General features: G+C 44.3%; 1 protein-coding gene across 2 annotated transcripts in view; it reads right to left on the reverse strand.

Annotated features, from left to right (window-relative positions):
* SUCLG2 (succinate-CoA ligase GDP-forming subunit beta) overlaps positions 1 to 21,828 on the reverse strand; it is a 332,149-nt gene extending 310,321 nt beyond the window's left edge. The window contains exon 1 of one of the 2 annotated variants that reach the window (XM_043587897.1): positions 21,664 to 21,828. In XM_043587897.1, the coding sequence (XP_043443832.1) occupies positions 21,664 to 21,747 (84 nt within the window). In that variant the 5' untranslated portion in view covers positions 21,748 to 21,828. The remainder of the gene's footprint in view (positions 1 to 21,663) is intronic. The other variant, XM_043587896.1, reaches the window with a different exon arrangement.
* Positions 21,829 to 24,425: the final 2,597 nt, after the last annotated feature.

The raw sequence follows: 24,425 nt of genomic DNA on the forward strand, positions 1-24,425 counted from the left end.
TTACTTTGATCGTCAAAAAAAGTGTTTCAAACATCTTATCAAACTCCTATCAGAACTAAAGTTTCAGTACAAAGCCAAAGGCTACCTGTGAAGCTAGAAGACATCCTACTTTGAGATGGCTAATAACACTTAGATTAGTAACAGAAAAAGCCAGAGTTGGTGGGAAAGAGGCATAAAATATCCAGATAATGACAAAACAGAACCTTTTTTTTTAATCAAAAGGGTTTCTTCCTGAAATAGTTTTCACACCCAAACAAATGAAATATTTTTAAAAAGACTAGATTTGGGCTCTGACACCCCCTCAAATAGTTTATCTCACTGAGTCATTCGTTCTTGCATTTCATACCATGAAATAAATGGAAACATCAGGAGCCACCAAGTAAACTCTGAAAACTAAATATAAGTGAGGATTAGGATAACAACATTAACCAATGAAGGATTCAAATACTCTGTTCTTTATGAAGCAGATTTCACATTAGAACCAAAAAGCTTTTCCAACTTACTCCCGTGTTTATCTGTCAGGTTGCCGTGCGGTATACTAAATTCTTACCGAAAAGCAGGCTAACGGCTGTAAATAATATAGAAAATAAGAGCCAACTAGAGGGATAGCACCAAGTTCCCCAGCCTGTTTTGAAAGCTAAGAACAGATATTAAACCATCAACACTTAACTTTTCCCTTACAATCTATTCCCAATCACACTCATTAAAGGGCTCCTCGGGTAAAAGGATGAAGTAATTGGTTTTTCACATGGGGGGTGGTGATGAAAATGTCTGGAAGCAGTATCTGATTTTCTGTCCTCAATTAAATTTTGATCAGTTATTCATGGGCCTTTTTTTTTTATTATTAAATGAGAAAGAGAACTGTTCTCTCAACTTTTCAAGTTCTAATGATGCCATCCAGGTACTTCCTCCTGGATAATTTAAAGTTACTAATCATCCATCAAAAGCAGCTAACTCCTTGCCTTCGATTAACTGCCAACCTCTGTGAGCCCGCAACTGGACATACTCATTCTTTTCGCTGACTTATTTAGTTTTGAGAGAGAACGTGCAAGTGGAGGAGGGGCGGGGGTGGGGGGGAGGCAGAGGATCTGAAGCAGGCTCTGTGCTGCTGACAATAGTGAGCCTGATGTGGGGCTCCGACTCGCAAACAAGAGGGAGTAGAGGAGGGATGCCAGCAGAAAACACAGAAGGCATTGTAAGAAGTACCATTTGGGCTAAATCTTGAAGACAACAAAGAGACATGTCAAGAAAAGACATTTCCAGCAGAGGAAATGATGTACAGAAGCACATGGATAGCCAAGTCCAGTGTTTGAGGGGACCTCATAGTTCAGGGCAGTACAAACATCAGCGTGTGTTTTCATGCTGAGTCCACATGCAGGAGGAGAAAAGAGAATGAGGCCCAGAGTCGGCTGAAGAGCAAACAGGAAGCGTGTCCATAGACAACACGGTACCAAGTTCACTATCTAAGACACGCTTCTGATGATCCAGAGAGAATACCATCAGAATGATTCTTCCTTTCCAAACGTGTAGGTTGTGTGTTTATCTTAAATTATTTAGCTCGGTATTTGAAAAAGCATACCACACAATCTGACTTCACGGCATACCCATATGTAAAATGGTCTACTAAGAAAATGTTCAATGTATTAAACAACCAGACAAAATTATTATCCTTCCTAACAAAACAACTAGTACTCCTAATAACATCACCATCACCACCACTTATTGAGCACTTACTACACGCCCAGCAGTCTTTACCTCTGCAAGTCCTCACCCCCTTTGTTGTAGTTCCTCAACTGACACAGGTGGAAAAGTTTTGACAGTTTAAGTTCCCCACCTGAGAACACGCAGTTAGTAAGGTCAGGGTCAGGATTAGAACCCAGGCACCTGAGCCTGTATTTTTAATTCTGTCTTTGTTTGCCTTCATACTGCTTAATTTTAATTTTTCCCTAGCTTTATTGAGATATAACTGACAAAACTGTAAGGTATTTAGAGTACACAATGTAATGATTTGATGGATCTATATACAATGTGGAAGGATTCACCCCAACAAATAAATTACCACATCCACCTCTATCTCCTCTCCTACGTACCTTTTTTTTTTTTTTGGTGATAATATTTAAATTCTACGCTCTTAGCAAATTTTGATTATGCAATATATCGTCACCAATGGTCACCATGTTATAATTAGACCCTTAGACATTACTCACGTTTAAAACTTAAAGTATATGGGGTGCCTGGGTGGCGCAGTCGGTTAAGCGTCCGACTTCAGCCAGGTCACGATCTCGTGGTCCGGGAGTTCGAGCCCCGCATCAGGCTCTGGGCTGATGGCTCGGAGCCTGGAGCCTGTTTCCGATTCTGTGTCTCCCTCTCTCTCTGCCCCTCCCCCGTTCATGCTCTGTCTCTCTCTGTCCCAAAAATAAATAAACGTTGAAAAAAAAAATTTTTTTTAAATAAAAATAAAAAAATAAAATAAATAAATAAAACTTAAAGTATAAACTTTAATCAACCCCTTGATAACTTTTATCAACCCCTATTTCCCATCCCATAATCCCTCACCTATGTTTTTAACCCACTAAACTATATATCTTGCTTCACAGCCTTAGTCAAACGGTATTTGTTACTAAAGGTGAATGCAAACAAAGTCTTTAAAGCACCAATCTGAGGTCACGTAACAGCCAAAATCTGGGGTAGATTTCTGTCTCAGGGACCATAAACAAGTTTTCACTGCCCATATAAAATGGCCCTGCCGTTTGCATTAGGACTGAATCCTTTTCAAAGTTCCTTATTGTCTTCAAATTCTATTAACCACTGTTAATGTAGAAGTACAATCCATATGTGGGATTCTTTAAAATCTCCAAGAAAACTTGAGCATCTATTTTCTCCCTAAGAGAACCACAGAAAGGAGACCAATACAAATTGGTACACTCTCCAGGTTCCTGTGGTCCATTACACTTCAAACGTGTAAGAAGAAAGCCTCAAAACAAATACAGAAACTCATTTCACCAAAATGTCAAGTTTTGAGAGAAATATCTTTTTAATTCATATTAAAAAGCTAGGATTTATTAGGGCAAAGGTTCATGGGAATATTAACCCAAATATCCAATAACTCTTCGCAGAAACTCAAATGGTTCTTAATTCGGAAAAGCTTAAAAACCAAGCAATGCCATGCAGAGACATAAACCACAGAATTTACATCAAAAACAAAATATATCCCAAGGCCCAAATACATTTTCCTCACCTGATTCAGAAGCTGTAAATCAGTAAAAAAGTGTAAACACCCTAGAACAGGAATCAAAAGACAAGGGTTCAAAGTTCCTGCTATGACCAAGGCAGTACAAATGGTCTCCCACATCTAACTTCTCTGCAATTCAGTTGCTTTATCGTGTAAGAGAAAATGTCAAAGATGTCTAACCATTCTAACATTCTAGAATTTCATCAGAAGAATTAAAAGTTTTCCTACTGGCATTATTCTAACCTAGATGAGGAAACCAAGACACGAAGGACTAAACTAAATGTCCAATGCACAGAGCTGAGCGGCTTACGTGTCACTTAAGTATGGAACAGACTTGTAGCAGTTGTTATCAGGGCTCCACCCACATGGCCTCGGATCCCTCTACACAGTCCCTGTGTGCTCCCACTCCCAGCAGCCAGCCCCTGTGGCCCTTCGTCATGGGGTGCTGATGCTCACTTGCCCTGGAGCATGAACAACCGGAAGTGCTTGGGAATTCATATCCTCACGGGAGGGATGAGGATGTGTAAGTAACCCAACCCCCACTGCCCCTAATGGGGACAACTGCAGTGTGTAATGCACATACACCGTCTCCCAAGCTGCCCTGTGGAATTAAAGCAAAGGTACCCTCCCTGAGTCTCAGCTGAATAACACACCCTCCTTATCCTCCTTTTCCTACTGGTTCAACTTTCCTGATACCATTCCAAATTTTCCTGGAAATACCTCCTCCCACCCCCAAAATTACTTCTGGGTGAATACTTTTCTCCCTATCTGCTACCAGGGAATGCAAACTGAGAGCAATTCCAAGGTTACTCTGGTTCAAAGTTTTCCAAATGACAACTGGTCACACACAATGCTTGCTATATCCACAGAACACTAATACTGTTACCAATTTCTTTACATGACTGGTTTTAACTTATAAGATGACTTTATTTTCAACAACGACCCATCTGTTTGCCTAAGTAGAAGATAATTATCAACACAATCTAAAAACAAAAGGGATTGCTCTGGCTAGTTCAGATAAAAAGTCCTGAGCTGAAGATCTTAAAAAGCACTCTGGCACAAAACCTAAAATTCTCCTGGACAAAATCTTAAGGTATCAAAGATATTTAAGAGAGCAACTTCCTCACTGTGTGACTCACTGGTATGTGATACCACCCACTTCTGTGTAGTGTCAATGATATGCGCCCTGCACTCTGGGACGTGTTACTTTCGCAGCCATCCTGCCAAGCTGTGCCTGTCCCTTGCACGTGGCACAATTCCTGGGGCATAACCAATGTACAATAAGCATTAAACCATTTAATAAGGAAACTGAGGCTCAGAGAAGCTGAATGTCTTACATTGTCAGATACAATTGAACCGTTTCTCTCCATGCCACCTGCCAGCATCCAGAACCAGATGTGATTCGTTCCTAAAACTCTACTTTTCCTAGATGACTGCATCTATGGCAGTAAATCCATACAACTATACACATTTTGGCTCTTATGATCACTCTTACACGATCTTTGTTTCTCCCATTCTCCCCCAAACTCTTTGAGAATTCCATAGAACATCACTGCTGATTTTCATCCACTATTTGCCTATTAGCATAACCTCTTTTTATTACTCTCCTTTTTCAACTACTGCTATTACTCCTTTTTTCTTTCATTATAACCCTCAGAATTGATTTCACTTTTATGTTCATTATTGTTCATTTATAATCAGCTTTTGATTGCATGCTGATTATTCTTAAATCTCAACTTTATACTACTGAGGAAAAACAGTGCTTAGTGTTAAGCTTCTGATTACAAAATCAGCTGGAATAAGTTATGTAACTGTTTTTTTAAAAGGCCTGTACATAAGTTTTAAAACGTAGTTCTCTGTTTAACTTTGGATGAGCTGTCTGAATACAGAGAATGGTTAAGAACTGGGTGAGATCAAAAAACTATGAACTTTGTTTTTTACGTAAGCCAAATGGACAATACCAGAAATGACACATCTGAATAAGTAAGGTTCTGTATTTATTTCAATTTCTTGCTGCAGTCAACACATTTCCCAATTCCTATTTAGGAAGTGATATCAAACCTCACACCCTATTTCTTTAGAATATTCTTCTTAATTGCCATTCTTCCTGCTTTAAAATGATCTCACTTTTGGGGAGCCTGGTGGCTCAGTCAGTTGAGGGTCTGACTTTGGCTCAGGACACAATCTCACGGTTCATGAGTTCAAACCCTGCATTGGGCTCTCTGCTGTCAGCGCAGAGCCTGCTTGGGATCCTCTGCCCCTCTCTCTCTGCCCCTCCCCGACTCACACTCCCTGTCTCAAAATAAAGTAAAAATATGTAATAAAAGTAAAAATATGTAATAAAATAAAATGACCTCACTTTCAGAAATGGTCAGAGCTTCCCAAACCCACACTGGTGAATAATATAGTGGGAAACAATGTTTGGTTCAAAAACAAATATATGAAGCATAAACCAAGACAACCTGTATTCATGGTCTGTAAGCTGGCTTTCCAAGCAGCTGGAAGATACACATCTCTAGGATAAACTCAGAGAGGCCAAAAGGGCCAGGATGGAAAAGCTCAAGATGAGTCAAGAAACGTGCAAGTGACGCAACCACAAAAGGCACCATGTTCATTTCCTATGGCTGCCAGAACAAAGTAACACAGACCCGGGGGCTTAGGGGTAACGTACTGGGTCACAGGTCTGCAAACAAGGTGTCCTCAAGGCTGGTTCCTCTGAGGCGGTGCCTCTCCCGTCACTTCTGCTGGCTTGCCGGCCTTTTTTGTTGTCCCACGGCTGAGAGAAGCATCACTGAGAGAAGCATCACCGTGCTCCTTCGTCATGTTCAGATGGGTGTTCTGCCTACTAACATTTCTGAGTCTAAATTTGCCTTTTTATAAGGACACCAGTCTCACTGGATTAGGCCCCACCTTAGTAATCTCCTTTAACTTGATAATCTCTGTATGATGCTATCTCAACATGAGATCACATTCTGAGGTACTAGTGGTTAGCCTTGAAGTATAAATTTGTTTTGGGAGGAGACACCACTCAACTCACGACAGGCACAACCGAACAGACGGATGTGAGTGGCAACGCAAGGAGCCGTGTGGGACAACAGCTGTGACAGCAGCTCTGTGCAGTCTCTGAACCACAGTCTGCCCCTTTTAAAACTGGGCCTGGTGGGGGCGCCTGGGTGGCTCAGTTGGTTGAGCATCCGACTTCGGTCACCTCACAATCGCACAGTTCCTGAGTTCCAGCCCTGCATGGGCAGAGCCTGCTTTGGATCCTCGGTCCCCTTCTCTCTCTGCCCCTCCCCGGCTCACTCTCCCAATCTCTCTCTACAAAGTAAATAAATATTTTAAAAAATGGGCTTGGTGATGGCAATAAGAATGCCTGCCTCCTAGGATCACTGTAAGGATGCCATGAGGCAGTCCTCTTCCACTGCACAGCACCAGGCTCGGCCCATGAAATGCGGGCGGGAAGTGTCAGGAGTCCATTCCTGCATGAGCGCAATTTGAGGTTTCTAAACAGACACTATGACCAGCCACTGTCTAGGCGAGTCCCGGAGAAACGGTACTGGTGCTGCTGCATTCCAGAGAGCCCTGGGGAGCCCTCTACAACACCAAACGCCTCTCCCTGTAACTGACCATTTCTCTGTAGTCTCCACCTGACCGGACTGTACATTCCTTAAAGGCAGCATCTGTCCCGTGTGCCCTAGTGTCCTACCGACCTACCATCTTCTGAGCCTAGTAAGTGCATTTAACAAGTGATGCATTAACAAATACTCACTGGAAGAATAAAATATGAATATTTAAGAAAATATTAACAGCAAAGGTGTTTCTTAAACATTCTAACCCGACATGGGAAACGGGAAATATAGTTCAAACTATACATCGGACAACATTTCTACTCAGGATAACGTTAATAGAAAATATATATCCATGTACGCTCATGCTCACAGAGGCATTATTCACAAGACAGAAGGCAAAAGCAAGCTAAGTGTCCACTGATGAATGAATGGATCAACAAAATGTTACGCACACGTATAAACATACAATGTATACACGCACAACTGAATATAATCCAGCCTTAAAAAGGAAGTAAGTTCTGGCACTTGTATGGGTGAGGTTTAAGGGCATTATGCTAAATGAAATAAAGGACACAAACAACAAACATTGTATGATTTCTCTTACATGATGTCCCCAGAGTGAAATTCATAGAAAATGAAAGTAGAATGGCAGCTTGTGGGGCTGGCAGAACGGAAAATGGGGAGCTAGTATGTAATTTGTACAAAGTTCAGTAAGGGAAGATGAAAAAGTTCTGGACGTGGCTGGTGGTGATGGCTGCATAACAGTGTGAATGTACTTACTGCCACAAAAATGTACATGTTAAAATGACAATTTTACATTACGTATATTTTACAAAATTAAAATAAAAATTAAAAAGTAAATTAATAAAAAATTTTAAATAAAAAAATACAGGGGTGCCTGGTGGCTCAGTCAGCTAAGCATCCAAATTCAGCTCTGGTCACGATCTCGCGGTTCATGAGTTCGAGCCCCATGTCAGGCTCTGTGCTGACAGCTCAGAGCCTGGAGCCTGCTTCAGATTCTGTGTCTCCCTCTCTCTCTGCCCTACCCCACTCACACTCTGTCTCTGTCTCTCTCTCTCTCTCTCAAATATAAAACATTTAAAAAATTTTTAAATAAAAAATAGATACACATATTTTAGTACCTTGAGAAACATGAGAAGTGAAAAACAAGGTTTTCAGAGACATAAAAGGCATTTTCAGCTTCAAATTCTGAATCAAAAAAGCAATCCCTTTGCTACTTCCCTCAACATCCCAAAATTCAATCACAAAAACACTGTTTTGCATTCATAATTAATTTTACTTAAATTACAACAATATTGTTTATTTAAAACTTCAAAGGTCCAAGAAAAGGATTCTTTTCTGGCCTATTAAAAAAATACTTTGAAGTATGCTGGGGCAAAATAGACTCATCCTGTAGCACAGAACAAAATATCTTCAAGAAAGGAATACTGTAACTCATGGATTACTGTAGACATAACATTATTGATATACTGCCAATACTAAGATAAATGAAATGTCATACTCCCTTGCAGCCTTTTAATGGAAATGGAACTTAATAATTTTCTCTCATCCCTATCTGAAGTTTAACTCTGTAAGTTTCCCCATGTTAAATTATACTTTATATAAAATACAGTTATAAAATCAATTTTATACCACTCATAAAAGCCTCACCGTAAACCTTTATCAGACAAAAAAGAAAGCATCCATTACGCTCCCAATATGCCCTGCTACGAGTTTTAGATTTGGTACTCCAATCCTAAAAGCACCTGGGATGTTGTGATTTTATTTATTTATTTTTAATTTTAATGTTTATTTATTTTTGAGACAGAGAGAGACAGAGCATGAACGGGGGAGGGTCAGAGAGAGAGGGAGACACAGAATCGGAAGCAGGCTCCAGGCTCTGAACCATCAGCCCAGAGCCCGACACGGGGCTCGAACTCCCGGACCGCGAGATAGTGACCTGAGCCGAAGTCGGATGATCAACTGACTGAGCCACGCAGGCGCCCCCATGTTGTGATTTTAATAAGAAATGTGTATTTGGTCTTTATCCATGGTCCTAGTATGGAGTTCCTAAAACCCCTGGAAATTCCTAAGTGATGAGAGTGATACAGGTCTGTTATGTGCACAAGGTGACCTGGACCCCACCTAAGGATGGGGGCTGGTTGCCAGGGGAACCAAGCTAGTAATCAGAGGGTCAGAGTTTTCAGTTGTATCCCTCCTAAAGGATGAGTGAGGGGCTAGAGACTGAGTTCAATCACCGATGACCAAAGATTCAATCAGCCATGCCTAGGTGATGAGGCCTCCATAAAAATCCCTGACCTACAGGATTCTGGGAGCTCTGGAGCTGGTGAACCCACCGAGACCCGGGGAGAGTCGTGTGCTCAGAGAGCATGGGAGCTGTACAACTCTAATAGCACACCTTGCCCTGGGTGTGCTTGACTTACAGCCTTTATTGTAAGAAACCGGTAGTAATCTAGTAAGTAAAATGTTTCTCTAAGTCCCAGGAGCTGCTCTAGCAGACTGAATGAACCGGGGGGGGGGGGGGGGGGATCACATAAACAGCAAATCTATGGTCAGTCAGAAGCATGGGTGACAATGTGGACTTGAGACTGGTGTGAGGGAGGGGGTAGCCAGAAGTTTTAGGACTGAGCCCTTGACCTGTGGGATGTGACATTATCTCCAGCAAGCAGCGTGAGAACGGAGTTGAATTACAGGACACTCAACTGGTGTCTGAGAATCGCCTGGTGGTGTTGGAAAACCCATACATCTGAATCGATGTCAGAACCTACACCACAGGCTCAGTCTCCCCAAGGACCAATCACAACAGTTCTGCCTCCATTTCAAAGGAGCCTCCTCAACACTTGGTCATTCACCCTTCTTCATCGTTTTAAATTAGTTTACAACTCCACTATCTCAAAATGTATCTCGTTTTTCTAACTGGCCAAATAGCACATTTATTTTTTCATGCCAATTATAAAAAAGCTATCAACTGAAAAATTCATTCTTCTTTTCCCTATATTGTTGGTTTTCAAGTTTAATGATATGTCACTTTAAAAAAGAGTTCTGAGTCTTAACAAAGAAACACTCACCATTAATAGTTTATTCCCTTAATCAAAAATAATTAGTAACTTTCAGCATTCTTTATATTACTTATTAAAGGCCTATGTAAGCCCTAAGGCTGGAATAAGAGTGCATATTAAATGTGGTTTTCCTCCCCTTCTTTTCAAAGGTAAGTTAACCCAAATAAGTCCTTCAAAGTCCAGGCAACTGTAACCACAGCATCTTGACAGCAACTAGGAGAGCAGGATCAGAAAATGGGGGGACATCAAGCAAACGATACCGTAGTTTCCTTATAAAAATGTGAAGACAGGTCCATCGATCGGGGGAAAACTAATATTTTCTGGTAAGGCTAAAAATCTGGTCTCCACTCCCAATCAGTGCTGAGGCAAGAAAGTCCTTTTCCCAAGAGATTTTCATTTTCTTCCTCTACACCCGAGCACACACAAGGGACCACAAGCAGCCTCGTCCTCGCCCCTCATGTCATTCCATACCTTGACTCTTCTGAGTCTCTATCCTGTGGTTCCATTACCCACCTTTCTTACAAGCCAAGGCACTGAGCGGATTTAGAGGGAAGATGGGGGAAAGATCAAAGGGGGTCTTTTATGAAAATAAAGCCTTTAAGATTATAGTTAGTGATAAAAATACCAAAACCAATGACTAATATTTATTAACCATTTAGGGCGCAGTGCTAAGATGGTGTGCATGAGCTCAGTTAATGCTCAGTGCAACTCTGGGGGGTGACTACTCTACCTCTCCCCATTTTGCAGTTGAGAAAGCTCAGGCACAGCGTAATTTCATCAAACCTAACAAACAACAGCGTTTTCGTACCATCTTTATGTAACCATTGGGGAAAAAACCTCCCAATCAATCTATGGCACAAGCGTAAAACACACCTGGAATTCAGAGACATTGAAGTGTGGGGGGAAAGCGTGTGTCTTACAAATAAAATACATAAGTAAGTTTCACAAAACCATGCGTTTGAATGAAATGAACCCTGCCCCCTCAGTCCCAGCAGACTGCACCAGGGACTGGTGTGGGAACCAGCGGCCTCTGCACGTAGCTTGAAGGATGTGCCCAAGAAAGCAGCTCATTACTGAGTGGTGGCAAAAAGACCCAAACACATCCTCTTTGGGAAGCGCAAAGTGGAGGTGAACCACTTCAACCCACAAGAGAAGCTAGGTTACTTCAACGCAGAACACTCTTCCGAGTAAAGCTGAGGAAGTGCCCTGGGCTCATAGAAGCCCACTTGTCTACACGTGTCTTCAAAATACTCATTTGGGTATTTGGACAAATGAGCTGACTGCTCATGACAACCCATCTTCCCACTTAATAATTCCTTCCTGAGAAATATTTTTCATTGTAATCATAAGAAAACAGTCTAAAACAAGGCCCACTGCCATTATCTTCAACTCTGGTAAATGAGTCCAACACAGACAAAAAAGGTGAATCATAAGGAAATCTTTTTTGTTTTTTTCTTTTTTTTCAACTTTTTTTTTTTTTTTTTTTTTTTATTTTTGGGACAGAGCGAGACAGAGCATGAACGGGGGAGGGGCAGAGAGAGAGGGAGACACAGAATCGGAAACAGGCTCCAGGCTCTGAGCCATCAGCCTAGAGCCCGACGTGGGGCTCAAACCCACGGACCGTGAGATCGTGACCTGGCTGAAGTCGGACGCTTAACCGACTGCGCCACCCAGGCGCCCCAAGGAAATCTTCAGAAAGTTGGAAATGTGAAAAAGGAAACAAATCAATCATGAAAATGTGATCTTAGAGACAAGAAGTTCACAAAGGATGGAAAATATAATGATGTTCTTAATGGACCAGGCCACGCCCCCCCCCCCAACACTGCATGCAGAGCTCTGCTACGTTGGGAATACCATGGTGCTGCTCCTAAGACCCGCCCCCCATCTTAGCCATGGGCTGCAGGGTGGGGGTAGATACCTTATGCCAAACAGTCCATCTATCAGCTGGCCAGTGACCCAAACGTGAATACAAAATGGTGAGCTAGACAAACAAGGTTTTCTCCTAAAAAGCATACTATTCTGGGAGATGGAAGCTAGAGGATGTTTTGGGGATGGGAGGCTAAAGTGGGCATGGGACTGGACAGTCAAAGTCATGTGCAGGCAGAAGTTACAAAGAGATGTAACCATGAGTAAGTGACTGGTTACAGTACAGAAAGGGCACAGAAGAGCCAACACCAAGGAAGATTAGTGTTGAGTTCTAGTACATGTCCCTTTCAATAAACCTTTTATTCTTCTTGCAATAAGTCCAAGCAGGTCTCTTTCAACCAAAGAAGATTTAAGAAGCATCAGCACCACCCACACAAGACTGAGAGCACAGAAGGAAATAACAAAGCCAGAATGCACCATTTCAACAGGGCCCAGGATGTCATTAACACCAGAAAAGGCTTCAGGCTTGGGAAAGCATGTCACTGTGCTCAGGTTTAGACATCTGTGCTTGGGAAGGCTGGCAGATGTATGGGGCTTTCTATTTCTCTTCCTTTATTTGCACATTCCTTTTCTGAGGCCCTAACAAAGTGTCCAGAGAACACCCAGCCATAGGGTCAAAGTACTTGGTTCTAGGAGTAAAGATAAGCAGGGACATTTTATAACCAGAGTGGCTGCTCCCACCCTCTCGGCTCAGGGATGGTACAGAGCCTTTTATCACCTTTTTGCTTTCAGCACAGGATAGGAGGGGGCAACACCTTGTGGATCAGAAGAAATCATGGCTCCTGACCAATATATTGCCTTAATAATGCCAATCTTTCTCTCCTACCTCCATTACCAACATTTCATCCACTTCAGTTAGGGTTTTCCAGAAACAGTCTTGGTTTGTTACACCTGCTGCCCTGGTGTGGTAACAATTCACAGTGCTCACGGTCACTTTCAAAGTATCCCAACCTGGCAACAAATTATGCAGCCAACCTAATTTTGGTGCAAGCCCCCATCTTCTCCCATGTTATGTACAACTGGAGGAAGAAGAAAAAAGGAAACCTGTAGATCAATCACAAGTATGCAAACAAGTTTAGTTTTCAGGGGCTCCTGGGTGGCTCAGCCAGTTGAGCATCTGACTCTTGATTTTGGCTCAGGTCATGATCCCAGCGTCATGAGATGAGGGCCCATCTCGAGGTCCATGCTGAGCGTGGAGCCTGCTTGGGATTCTCTCTCTCTCTCTCTCTCTCTCTCTCCTTCTCAAATAAAAAAAGTTTAGTTTTCAGAGATGCTGAAATGTGAAAAAGTTAGTCTTGTAATAAAATACGTAATTCTTACAGATCAAAAGAATTATCAGTGTTTAAGGCAAGATTTAGACCCAGACAGTCTGACCCCAGTCCTGCCTTATGCACATTCTCCTGATACAATTACTAAGGGCACTGAATCAGTGCACAGTCCCCCAAGGGAGCCCCATGCTTGCAACACTCCCCCCCACATCTCCATCCTATATGCAGAAAGGGTCCTCTAAAGCTTCAAACTTCCCCCTTTGCCTCACTATCTAAACTCTTCAATGATTCTCCACTGCCCTCAAGAATAAACCTTAACTCCAATACCAGACGCCAGGATCAGCAGAATGGTGCCCCTGCTTTGGTCTCCGGCCTCATCTCTGACTGCCCCGCCACCCGAAACTCCACAAGGCAGCCCTCCTGAATTCCTCGGTGCCCACAAGTCACAACCTTGGTACCCGGACAGCCCAGAAATGGAAGCGGGCCAGGCACATGGAGAAACGGGAAGTGGTAGGAAAAGAGACACCAGACCCACATGCCACCACCCCCCCACAGGTCCCAAATTTGCACACAACTACCCCTAATGCTTGGCCATGTCTCCAACATCAATTTATACATTATACCAAATCCCTCCAATTTTAAAACAAAAATAAACTTTACAGAGTTAAGCCTAAGAAATCTATGCCTTCGTGACTGGTGCTGAAGTGCTATCCTTTTGGAACCATTTTTGAAAGAGGCAAAAGCTAGCCGTGTCACCTGCACACTGATCCAAGTCTGCAGTTAGAATGCCAGGAAGCTCTGTCCTCCAGGAGCACCCCCGGAGCCCACCCTGCAAAAGCAATGCAATTTCACAACTTCAGAATCCCCGAAACGCTACAGTCAGTGCTCCACACTTGGGCAGACAGCAAAAGGCACCTGGGACTGGCTGTGACTACAGTCTATTCTTTAGGTGTCCCCGCCACCTCAGACCTTTGACGCACACGAGGTCCAGAAGCCATTACTACTAAGTAAACACGAAGATGTGCAAACATTTCTGGAATGAGCCACATCCAGGATGGTGCAACGGAGCTCACCACGTGACCTTCCCCACTGCTACCTTGGGCTTCTACAGACCTTCACTTCACGCCCTCTTCCTCACGCCCTGCAGAATAATGTAGAACTGGGGTACAGGAGGCAGGCCGTGGACTGTCTGAGCCTCAAGGGCTCCAGATGTAAATGGCAAATGATCATCTCAGTCCCACGTGGTTGGTGCAAAGATTCAAGGGAACAAAACATATGGAAAACACCAAGCTAGTGCCTAACCCTGAGATGGCAGCAAACAATACATGTGTATCAGATCTGAGAAGGGAAAATGCTTCTGGCTTAGTAAAGCATAAAAAAATGCAAGTAAAGTTAGCTTCAAATTCGCCGTAAGAAAAATAACCGTTGTGAGCCAACCATATCATTATGTCAAATGTACTCTCTGTAACCACATATGAGATTTATCCCTTTTCAGAGAACAATAAATCGAGGTTCAACCAAGTTCAACAGTTTGTAAAGCAAGAGCCTGGCAGACCCAGAATTTGAATATTGTTCGATTTGAATGCAGAACTCACACCCTCTTCTCTGTTACCCTGTTTCGCAGAGCCTGAAGCCAGGGAAGGAGTCAGATAAGAGCCTGGAGAAGACAACCTGGTACACAGATCAGTACACCTGAGTCAGCACAAGCCACTCGGGGCAGAGAGACTGGGAAATGCAAGCAATCAGTGTAACCGGATGTTTCCGCCCAAATAGGATCCTTTAGCAATGGTTTAATGTTTTAACAGCCTAAGTGGCTTGTCAGCATGAGGCAGGTGACTTGCTCGCACTCTAACTGTAATTAAGCAAGTTGCTCTTGACCTCTCTGTGACTGTTCCCTTACATGTGTCATGAAGACAATACAACCTCCTTAGCAGTAATGTTGCAAGGGCTAAAGAAATGGTATGCAGAGATCACCTGCATAGGGTCTCTGCGCACATGCGAAATGAACAGTCTTATTATGAAAGTCCTTTCACAACTAGACTTGCTACAGCCCCTTCCTTCCTCGCTTGCCTCGATTGTCTGCATCATTGCTCAACTTCTGTTACTTACCTGCCCTTCCCTCTTCTCTATGAACCACACTCAGTCACTGAGACCACAAAAGCTTACTGAATACCTTGTCAGGCGAGCTGGAGAAACTGGTAGTGCATAAGAAAATCTTCGGCCTCAATGAGCTTACAATCTTCTATTTGTTAGAGAGGGAAGAAGACAGACAATAAATAAATATACAAAGAAGAAACACAATAAATCACCACACTTTAAAACGTTAGCATAGGGGCGCCTGGGTGGCGCAGTCGGTTAAGCGTCCGACTTCAGCCAGGTCACGATCTCGCGGTCCGTGAGTTCGAGCCCCGCGTCGGGCTCTGGGCTGATGGCTCGGAGCCTGGAGCCTGTTTCCGATTCTGTGTCTCCCTCTCTCTCGATGCCCCTCCCCCGTTCATGCTCTGTCTCTCTCTGTCCCAAAAATAAATAAAAAACAAAAAAACAAAACAAAAAAAAAAAAAACGTTAGCATAATAAAGCAAGTAAGGGGTAGAGAGACATCTCTGGGGAGAGGCAGAATCAGATAAAATATTCAGGGAAAGCCCTGTCTGAAGATTTAACATGGAGTCAGAGAGCTAATGAAGGAAGAGAACAGGTCTGGGAGCAGAGGAAACAATGTTTCAGAAGGAGAGCACAGCAAGCCCCCCAGTGCAGGAACAAGCACAGCCGCTGAGAGGACCAAAAACACAGCCCAAATGCAGCATTCACATGCTCTAGTACAATGCTTGGTTTGCGCGCCAATTTTGCCACCAAACTCTGAGCCCCCTGAGGGTAGGGGCCGTGTATCTCCCATCTGCATTCACTCAGTCATGTAGCAACCTCGACATGCCCAGCATTCTCGTCAACATTGGGTTTACAGGGAAGAACTAAACTGACATAGTTGTTGCCTTCAGGGAGCTTATACCCAATACCACCAGGCACAGACCAAGTGTTCAGAAAACTAACTACACGAACAATACTTGCAGGGCGCCTGGGTGACTCGGTCCGTTAAGTGTCCGACTTTGGCTCAGGTCTCATGGTTCGTGAGTTCATGCCCCGAGTTGGGCTCTGCTCTAACAGTTCAGAGCCTGCCTGGGATTCTCTCTCTCTGCTACTCCCCGCACCACCCCCCCCCCCCCCCGAAACCCATGTGCTCTCTCGCTCTCTCTCAAATAAATAAACTTAAAAAAAAAAAACTCACTAAATAAACTTTTTTTTGTTTAATGTTTACTTTTAAGAGAAAGAGAGACAGAGCCCAAGCTGGGGAGGGGCAGAGAGGGAGACACAGAATCTGAAACAGGCTCCAGGTTCTGAGCTATCAGCCCAGAACCCGACACAGGGCTTGAACCCACGAACTGCAAGATCATGACCTGAGCCTAAGTCGGACGCTTAACTGACTGAGCCACCCAGGTACCGCAATAAATAAACTCTTTTAAAAAATGAACAATATTTGCTTGGTTTTTAGTTAGGATGGAATTCTATGCATGCTGAGTTCTAGGCTTTCTGCAGCCCGTCCCCCTTCCCCATTTGTCTAGAAGATCACCTTCAGTTACATACCTGCCTCTCCCTTCTCCATACAAAAGGGATGGCAAGAACTGACTCCTGCACTCTCCCCCACGTTCTCTCTCCCCTCTGCCTTTTTGCACACTGCCCACCCCACCTGCAGAGCCCTCCCCACTTCCCTCTTCACCAGACTAACTCGAGTATTATCTCCCAAAGTTTCATTAGGATATTGATTTTACAATTTGCTCAAACGTGGGCAAATCTCTCAAGTTCTTGAGGCAAAACATTTCCATCGAGTAACAGAAAGTGATAAATCAAGTGACAATCCCACACTGAGTAGTAAAGAGAACTGAAGGACAAATGATCTGAGGTTAGGCAGATAATTTCTCTTCCTTCCCAAAATATGAGGTATTATTTCAGCGACTTTCTGGGCATTGTGCCTGGGGAACAGGGCTGCGATACACAGGCAGCAACGTTCTCACAACCATGGGTCTGCGCACTCCATCCCTGGCCCATAAAAGATCAGTTTCATTTACAGTAAACAAAACCAACTTGGGACACTTAAAGGTCTTCCCCACACAGAAGGTCAACAGTTTAGCTTCTAAATTATCTGAGATAGATTTCTTCCTCTAACAGAAGAAATTGCAGCTGTAAAAAAAAAAAAAAAAAAAAAAAAAGAGTCAGATATTTATTCTTTTAGGCAAAAGGCACAAATATGTGAGTCACAACTTCTGGCCCAGCCTCCATAGGCTCATTTAGCTGATAAGGACTTACACGGGACCTTTAGTCCTTCACTTCTAAAAGCCACGCATCCCTCTTTCTCCTCCTCCATCCTGAAGGAGCAGAAAATTAAGCTGGAGCCACCCACTTAGAAGAATACAACAGCAGGGGCATGGGTTTAAACAGTTTCCTTCAAAACCATGTGTTCCTCTAGGAGTTCCTGGACAGAAGCTCCGGGCTTTGCAGAGAACCACACAACAACTCCACAGCTGACAGGGTGTGTTTCCCACAAGGTCTACCCTTCACCACACAGCAGCTCCGCGAACCCCACCCTGCCATTATGAGAGGGAACGTGTGCAGAAGCGCAACAATACCACGTTTGGGATTATCATTAACCACTGAAACTCTGTGCCCTCAACCAAAATTCCCATGTGACATGACCTACAGAGTGGGCTCATCTCTGTGCCCACCGCAGCCGTGTCATGCTGTATGACATTGCCATGTAGTACAGCACCCTGTTCTCCTGGAGGACTATTTGGACACAGCAACACAGCCCTTACATGTGAGAAATCCCCTAACAATGATGAGATCTTTACTAGAGTACTGAGTTCACAGAACATTCCCCCTAAAAGTTTCCAAAGCCAGCCTACGTCTGCAGTAGGAATTACACAGTACAGTAATTACATGCCTAATCTTTAGCAGCCAGGACTGGGTTTCAGACCCAGCTATTTTTTTACTAGCTAAATAACTTTGAGCAAGTCACTTATCCACTCTAGACTCTTAAAAGCTCCTTATCAGATGCTGCAAATCCCCACATGATCTGGCCCCTGCCTACCTCAAGCTACTACTGGTACTACCACTTTCCCCTCTTTAACTATTTGGACATGTTGAGCTCACTCCCGCCTCAGGGCCTTTGCACTTGCTGTCTTCTATGCCTAATACACTCTTCCCCAAAGTTTCACCTGGCTGGCCACTTTTGGTTACTCAGGTCTCAGCTCAAATGTCAAAAAGTCACCTCCAGGATCTCATAAACCTAATATTGAACGTGTGACTACATATTGTACAATTCCATTTACATAAGTACAGAAAGGAACAAGACCATGGTTTGGTGGTGTAAGCGTAGGGACTTGGTGACCCTTTCCAGGGTGGAGGCAGCAACAGGTAGAAACACCAGGGGACCCTCGGGGTTGCCACTAAATGATTAGTTTTTTTTATCTGAATCTGGTGACCTGGGCATGTTCCGTTTGTGAGAACCCTTCAAGTTGTTCATTTATAATATGTACATTTTCAGTACATGTGTTACATTGCAACAAAAAAATCAAGCCAAAACAAAACAAAACAAAAACCCCACCTTATCAAATTGGTTTACCTTGACCACCTAATCTACGTACACCTTCTTGGCTAAGCTATTCATTCTCCATCCCAGGATTCTATTTTACCTTTGTGTAGCATTTGTCCCTGGCTGAAATCATCATCATTATTTATGTATGTATGTACAGTCTAGCCCTTCCCCACCCCCATTAAAATCAAGTATGATGTGGCCATGTGCTCTGCCGGCTTTGTTCTCTACTCCCAAATATCAGCACCTAGAACAGTCCTGTCCTAGGTATAGACTGAATAAAAAATGTATGTAAAATAAGAAATGGCTAAAGCAGGCTTTCTAAGACTATAACATCAATCATAAGTCAAATAACTGAAGCCAAGAGCAGAGGAAATAAGAAATTTCAATGACATTAAACCTCGGGAATATGTGTCAAATGTTAAATTTAACTACAGGGTGGGAGAGGGGAGGGAGCTAAAGTGTCATTCTAGGGACATCTTTTTGAGTGGTTACAGTTATTTCTCAAAGCAGAAACTGGGCCTTTTATCTCTGCATACCCAACAGCTCTGCACGAGGCCCTAGTAAAAACTAGGTGTGAGGCAAGAGTGGCAACAAATTTCTGAAAATACTTAGGATTTTTAAGGTTCGTGGGAAAAGGGGGTCATGTTCAACTGTAATGTTTGCCGTGGCCAAGGGAGTAGGTACGCACAACACCAAAGGAGACTCAGTTGGAAGAGATACTAAGAAGTACCCAAGAATTTGAAAAGTACCTTAAAAGTCATGAGCAATACTCTCCTAATACTGTCAATTCTAAGAGATTTATAAAAAAAAAAAAATTTAGGGGCGCCTGGGTGACTCAGTCGCTTGAGCATCCGGCTTTGGCTCAGATCGTGATCTCGCAGTTCGTGAGTTCGAGCCCCACATCAGGCTCTGTGTGGACAGCTCAGAGCCTGGAGCCTGCCTCAGATTCTGTGTCTCCCTCTCTCTCTGCCCCTTCCCCGCTCACGCTCTGCCTCTGTCTCTCAAAAATGAATAAAGTTAAAAAAAAAATTTTTTTTTAATTTAAATGTCAGTAGTTCTAGGACTTGAATGTTATATAGTGGCTACCTGATAAGCAGACTAACCTCAATGCTGACATGACGCATTTTCATGAAGTCTACACTCACCAAGCAACAGCCCGGTGTAACAGAAACTTAAAACTATTCTGGAATGGGGCTCTGTCACAAACTCTCTTTATAACTTTGAACAAGTCATTGAATTTCTTTAGGCCTCAATTTTCCACCTGTGAAATAAGCTGGTTGCACTAGATACTGGCTAATGTCCATTTCTGGTTCTTGGGCACTAAGCACTAACCCGAACTTCTAAAAAATTCTCATCTTTGAAACCTTGTGCTTACAGGGTAACACATCATCCAAGAGTGATGTAAATCAAAGCTGCTGGATGGAGCGAGGTAACAGAACCTTTTGCCCAGTCTTGCCAAACCAAGGCTATCTGTCCCCAGACAGATTCTCTGGAGTGTTGCGTTCAGATCTCACTTCTTGGTTAGGCAGGAAGCCCTATCACACCTCGGCTAAACACTTGGGTTCCTTGTACAATTAAAGCTTTGCTTGAGTTTTCACTGCCCAGGGCCCTATGTGTCTCATCAATTCAAGTCTGCACTCATAGTTAGCACTACAGTTGTTTTTTGTAACACTTAAATAATGAATAGGACTTGATCACCTGGAGGTATTCTCCTCACTGCATTACAATAGTTATTAGTGATTTTAATTAGACAAAACTGCCATTCCTTTCCACTATCCCACCATACTGTCAAGTGCCTATTAAGGATATTACAGTAATAAGTATTAGCACCTTTTAAATTTACGTTAACAAAAACAGAGAAATGAGAAGTCAGGAAATGAGAGGGGAAAAAAGAAAAAAAACAAAACCTTGCATATAATTAGCCAACGCTTAGAGTAACTCAAAGAATCATTGGTAGCTATCTTATAATTTTCCTAAAAACTATGTTATGCATATCCTGGTTAAAATTGCATGTGATAATTTGACTCTCATAAATTAAAAATGAGGAAAATGAACAAGGACGTTGCTCAGCTGGGGCTGAGCCCCACGCTGCCCTTTCTTTAAAGGGGGGGAAGAACTTATCTGTGGACAATCAGAGGTTGAGCAGTTGAGTGATTTCTCCAAGAGTCATCACCAACTTTTAACCCCCCAAAAGGCTCCTGAATACTTCGGCTCGTGCCATTCTGCAGGAGGCCAAGTTTGAACAGCTACTCGGCATCCACCCGCGGCCCCTGAGCTTTCTATTCTCTATAAACGAGGAGAAAGTGGACAGGGGGAATGCTCTGACGTGTGTTTGTGACGAGGCTGATTCCTCGTTGCAGGGAAGGGAGAGCGTTTCCCACTTTCCTCCTCGACCCCCGCATTTTGCCAACTCAGGCGCCCCTGAAATCTGCAAAAACTGTCCCCCCGGAGAAAGTTCCTCAGGGAGGTGAATCATTAATACCAGCCAGGCTGGGATGAGTTTCTGGGCATGTTCTTCACGTGGCCTAACACACGCGCTCAGAGGTCGAGACGTTTCTAAAGGAGAGCTGGCAACGTGGATGGTAAAACCTCAGGTCTCCTAAACCCGGCCCGAGAACTTCTCGACTTGCCAGGCGGAGCCAGGTGCGGTGCCGGCGCCCTCCGCGTGGGCCCAGGGAACCGACGCCAGCGACTGCTGAGTGCTGGGTGTCGCCCTCCTCGGCCCCGGGTCCACACCCGAGAGGGGGCTGGGGGCGGAGGGGGGTCTCCCACGTGCACGGGAGCAGCTCCGCGCGTCGCCTCCGGGGGTGCAGCGCCCGCACCGCCGGGCACCCGCTGCCGGGAGGAAACAGGCGGCGGCGAGGACGAGGAGGGCCGGGAGGACCCGGGCAGGCGGCCGCCCCGCCAGCGCCCTCCGCGCGGCTCCAGCCACCGGGCGCGCTCACCTGGGACCTGGCCGCCAGCAGCGGGGGCCGGAGCGCCAGGTCTCGCAGAAGTTTCCGGGCCTGCGCTGCCACGGGGGACGCCATCTTAAACAGGAAACTCGGCGCGGGGGAGCCGACTGCGCGCGGGCGGCCGAGGTCGGAGGAGGAGGAGGAGGAGGGAGGAGGAGGAGAGGGGCGGGCCCGGCCGGCCCCCCGGCCGCCCCCGCGCCCCGGCGCGCGGCCCCTCTGCGCGCGGCCCCGCCCCGGCGCCCCACGCCCCACGCCCGGCGGGGCCAGCACCGCCCCCGGTCCCCGACCCCGCCCCGTCTTCGCCTTTAGCCTGCGGGGGTCTTGTGGCCTTGTCACCGCGCCACCCACTGTGGGCATCAGCAGATCCCCAGCCCTGCGGTCGTGGGGTTTAAACTCTACCGAGGACCAAAGGGCAAGCGAACAGTAGTCACTGCCGCGAGCGGTGGAACTGGAACCGGGGGCCTTCGGAGCTCAGATCTCGTCTCGGGGTCGCAGAGGAGCCTGGGCACGCGGTGTCTGAGCTGGGACTTGAAGGAATAAAGGGGAGGCAAGGGTTCTGGCGAAGGCGGTGGAAGCCTTCTAGAACTCAGTTAAGACGTTTTTGTCCTTAACGGAAGATCAATGCAAAACCATTGAAGGGTTTTGAGCCCGGTAATCAGCATAATAAGAGCAGACATTTATTTGGAGTCTCCTGACACTAAGCACTGTGCAGGTAATAAAAATGCTGTAGCAAATATGCTTGATGTGTGACAAGCACTTTACAAATAGGAACTCTTAGTCTCCATAGCAACCTTTCCAGTAGGTACCAGACTAAAATCCCCATTTTGCAGAAGAGGAAAACGAGGCACAGAGAGGTCACCGCTCTGATAGGAATGGAAATGATGTTCAAACCCATGCTTTCTCTCCGTGCCCCATTAAGAGCTGTTACAGATTCTTTTTTAACCTTACTTACTCTTGAGCCTATGATCGTGAGAAAACTTGCAGTGTAACAGAACTAGGCAACTACTGCTGCTAGTTTCCTTCCTTCCCTCCCTCCGTTTATTTTTTCTTAACATATATTTTGACAAATCAAATACACAGACAAGTTACAAGAATATTACCCCCAAATGCCCAGGTATCCTTAACCCAGATTCCCCACCTATATTTTGCCCTATTTCACATTCTTGATAGGTAGTATATATAAATGGATTTGTAGACCATTACTTGTCACAAGTTTGCCTGCTAGATTTAGCATCTATTGATGATTATTGCTTGCATCAGTTATGACTACGATTGCAAAATAGTTATTATGTAATTCCATTCTTTTCTACATTTTTGTTTACATTCTACTCTGAAGTGAGCTTTACTTTTGCCCACATTTCTTTATTAACTCTTGTATTTACTTGTATCAGTATGGACTTGTGGATTCCTTTTTTGGTGCCAAATCTATGCTCTTTCCTATTACACTTACTCTGCTGCCTCTGGATATGGGTCATTTAATCTTCACATGAACCTTCCGAGGAGGTTCTGCTGTTACTCCCATTTGCCAAAAAGAGAACAGGTCCCCAGAAACACTATGTAACTTGCCCAGGGTGACACAGCTTGGGATCAGACCCTAAAGCTGGAATCTAATCATTCTACCCCACACCCTCCCCTTGAGTGAGTGGATCTGATTTCCCATCTCATCCATCATTACTCCTACTGGGTCTGCCATTTAGCCAGCCGGGTTGGAGTACAAACACTACAAACAGTCGACAGTGTTTAAACTTGGTCATACCTTTAAACTTGGTTGTCAGAAGGAAATAGACTACCTGTAGAATTAATCAAAGGCTTTTTATTCACACATTACTATGGTAAAGGCGTCTGCTACCATCACTTTCCTTCCAGCAGAGGCTAGAAGGTGTTTGAAGGGAGAGTGCATTTTATAGAGAAAGGAGAAACTCTTAAGATGCTCTTTGATTGATGAGTGTTCTGTCAGGATGAGGTTTTTCTATTAGGGCAGGATTTGGGGAAGTGGAGTGGGAGGGGCTTTCTGATGGCCGTTCAAGTACATTTGGCAGTCTTTGGTTCACCCTCACTAGTATATAACTGGGGACTTTCCAGTTCATCCAGTGTCATCTAAGTTTTTCCTGTCTCATTTGGAAAACTGCCAGGTTCTCAAGGGGGGCCCAAGTCTTGTGTCAGCAATTTCTCAATGTCTTTACCTGCTTTCTGTCATTCTACCTTCTCTGTGACCAAGGCATTGGGAAGATGCAACAGAACGACGGGCATCTATATGGTTATCTCCCGTGCTTAGCACTGGACCAGGACTAGAAGAAGGGCACAATAAACAAACACATCATGAATCAAACTTACTGAGTTCCTCCTAAGACTTCTCTTTATTTTCTACTCTTATATCCCAAATAGAAAGCTCTTTGAGGTCAGGGATTCCACCACAGGGTTCTGTACTGTGCTTCACGGGGACAAGCACTGATATTTTAGCCAAACTGGATTCAAAAGCCCCCTCTACCCCTTGCAAACCTGTGACCTGAAGTATGTACCTACTTCCTAGAGTTGTAGTAGGTATTCAACAAGATGTTGTGTATAAAGACCTTTTATATGGTAGGGGCTTCATAAGTGTTATTTTTCTTCCTCTAGAATGTTATTAATAAATGTTTGTTTGATAGCTAATGTGAAACACTAAAGCCAATCTGACACATGGATTAGAAGGCCCAGATGCTTTGGAACTTAACTTGATAGCAGTGGAGAACTATGGAGATGCATAAATGCCAGTC

This window comes from Prionailurus bengalensis, chromosome A2, assembly GCF_016509475.1.
Source record: "Prionailurus bengalensis isolate Pbe53 chromosome A2, Fcat_Pben_1.1_paternal_pri, whole genome shotgun sequence".
Taxonomy (NCBI): Eukaryota; Metazoa; Chordata; class Mammalia; order Carnivora; family Felidae; genus Prionailurus; species Prionailurus bengalensis.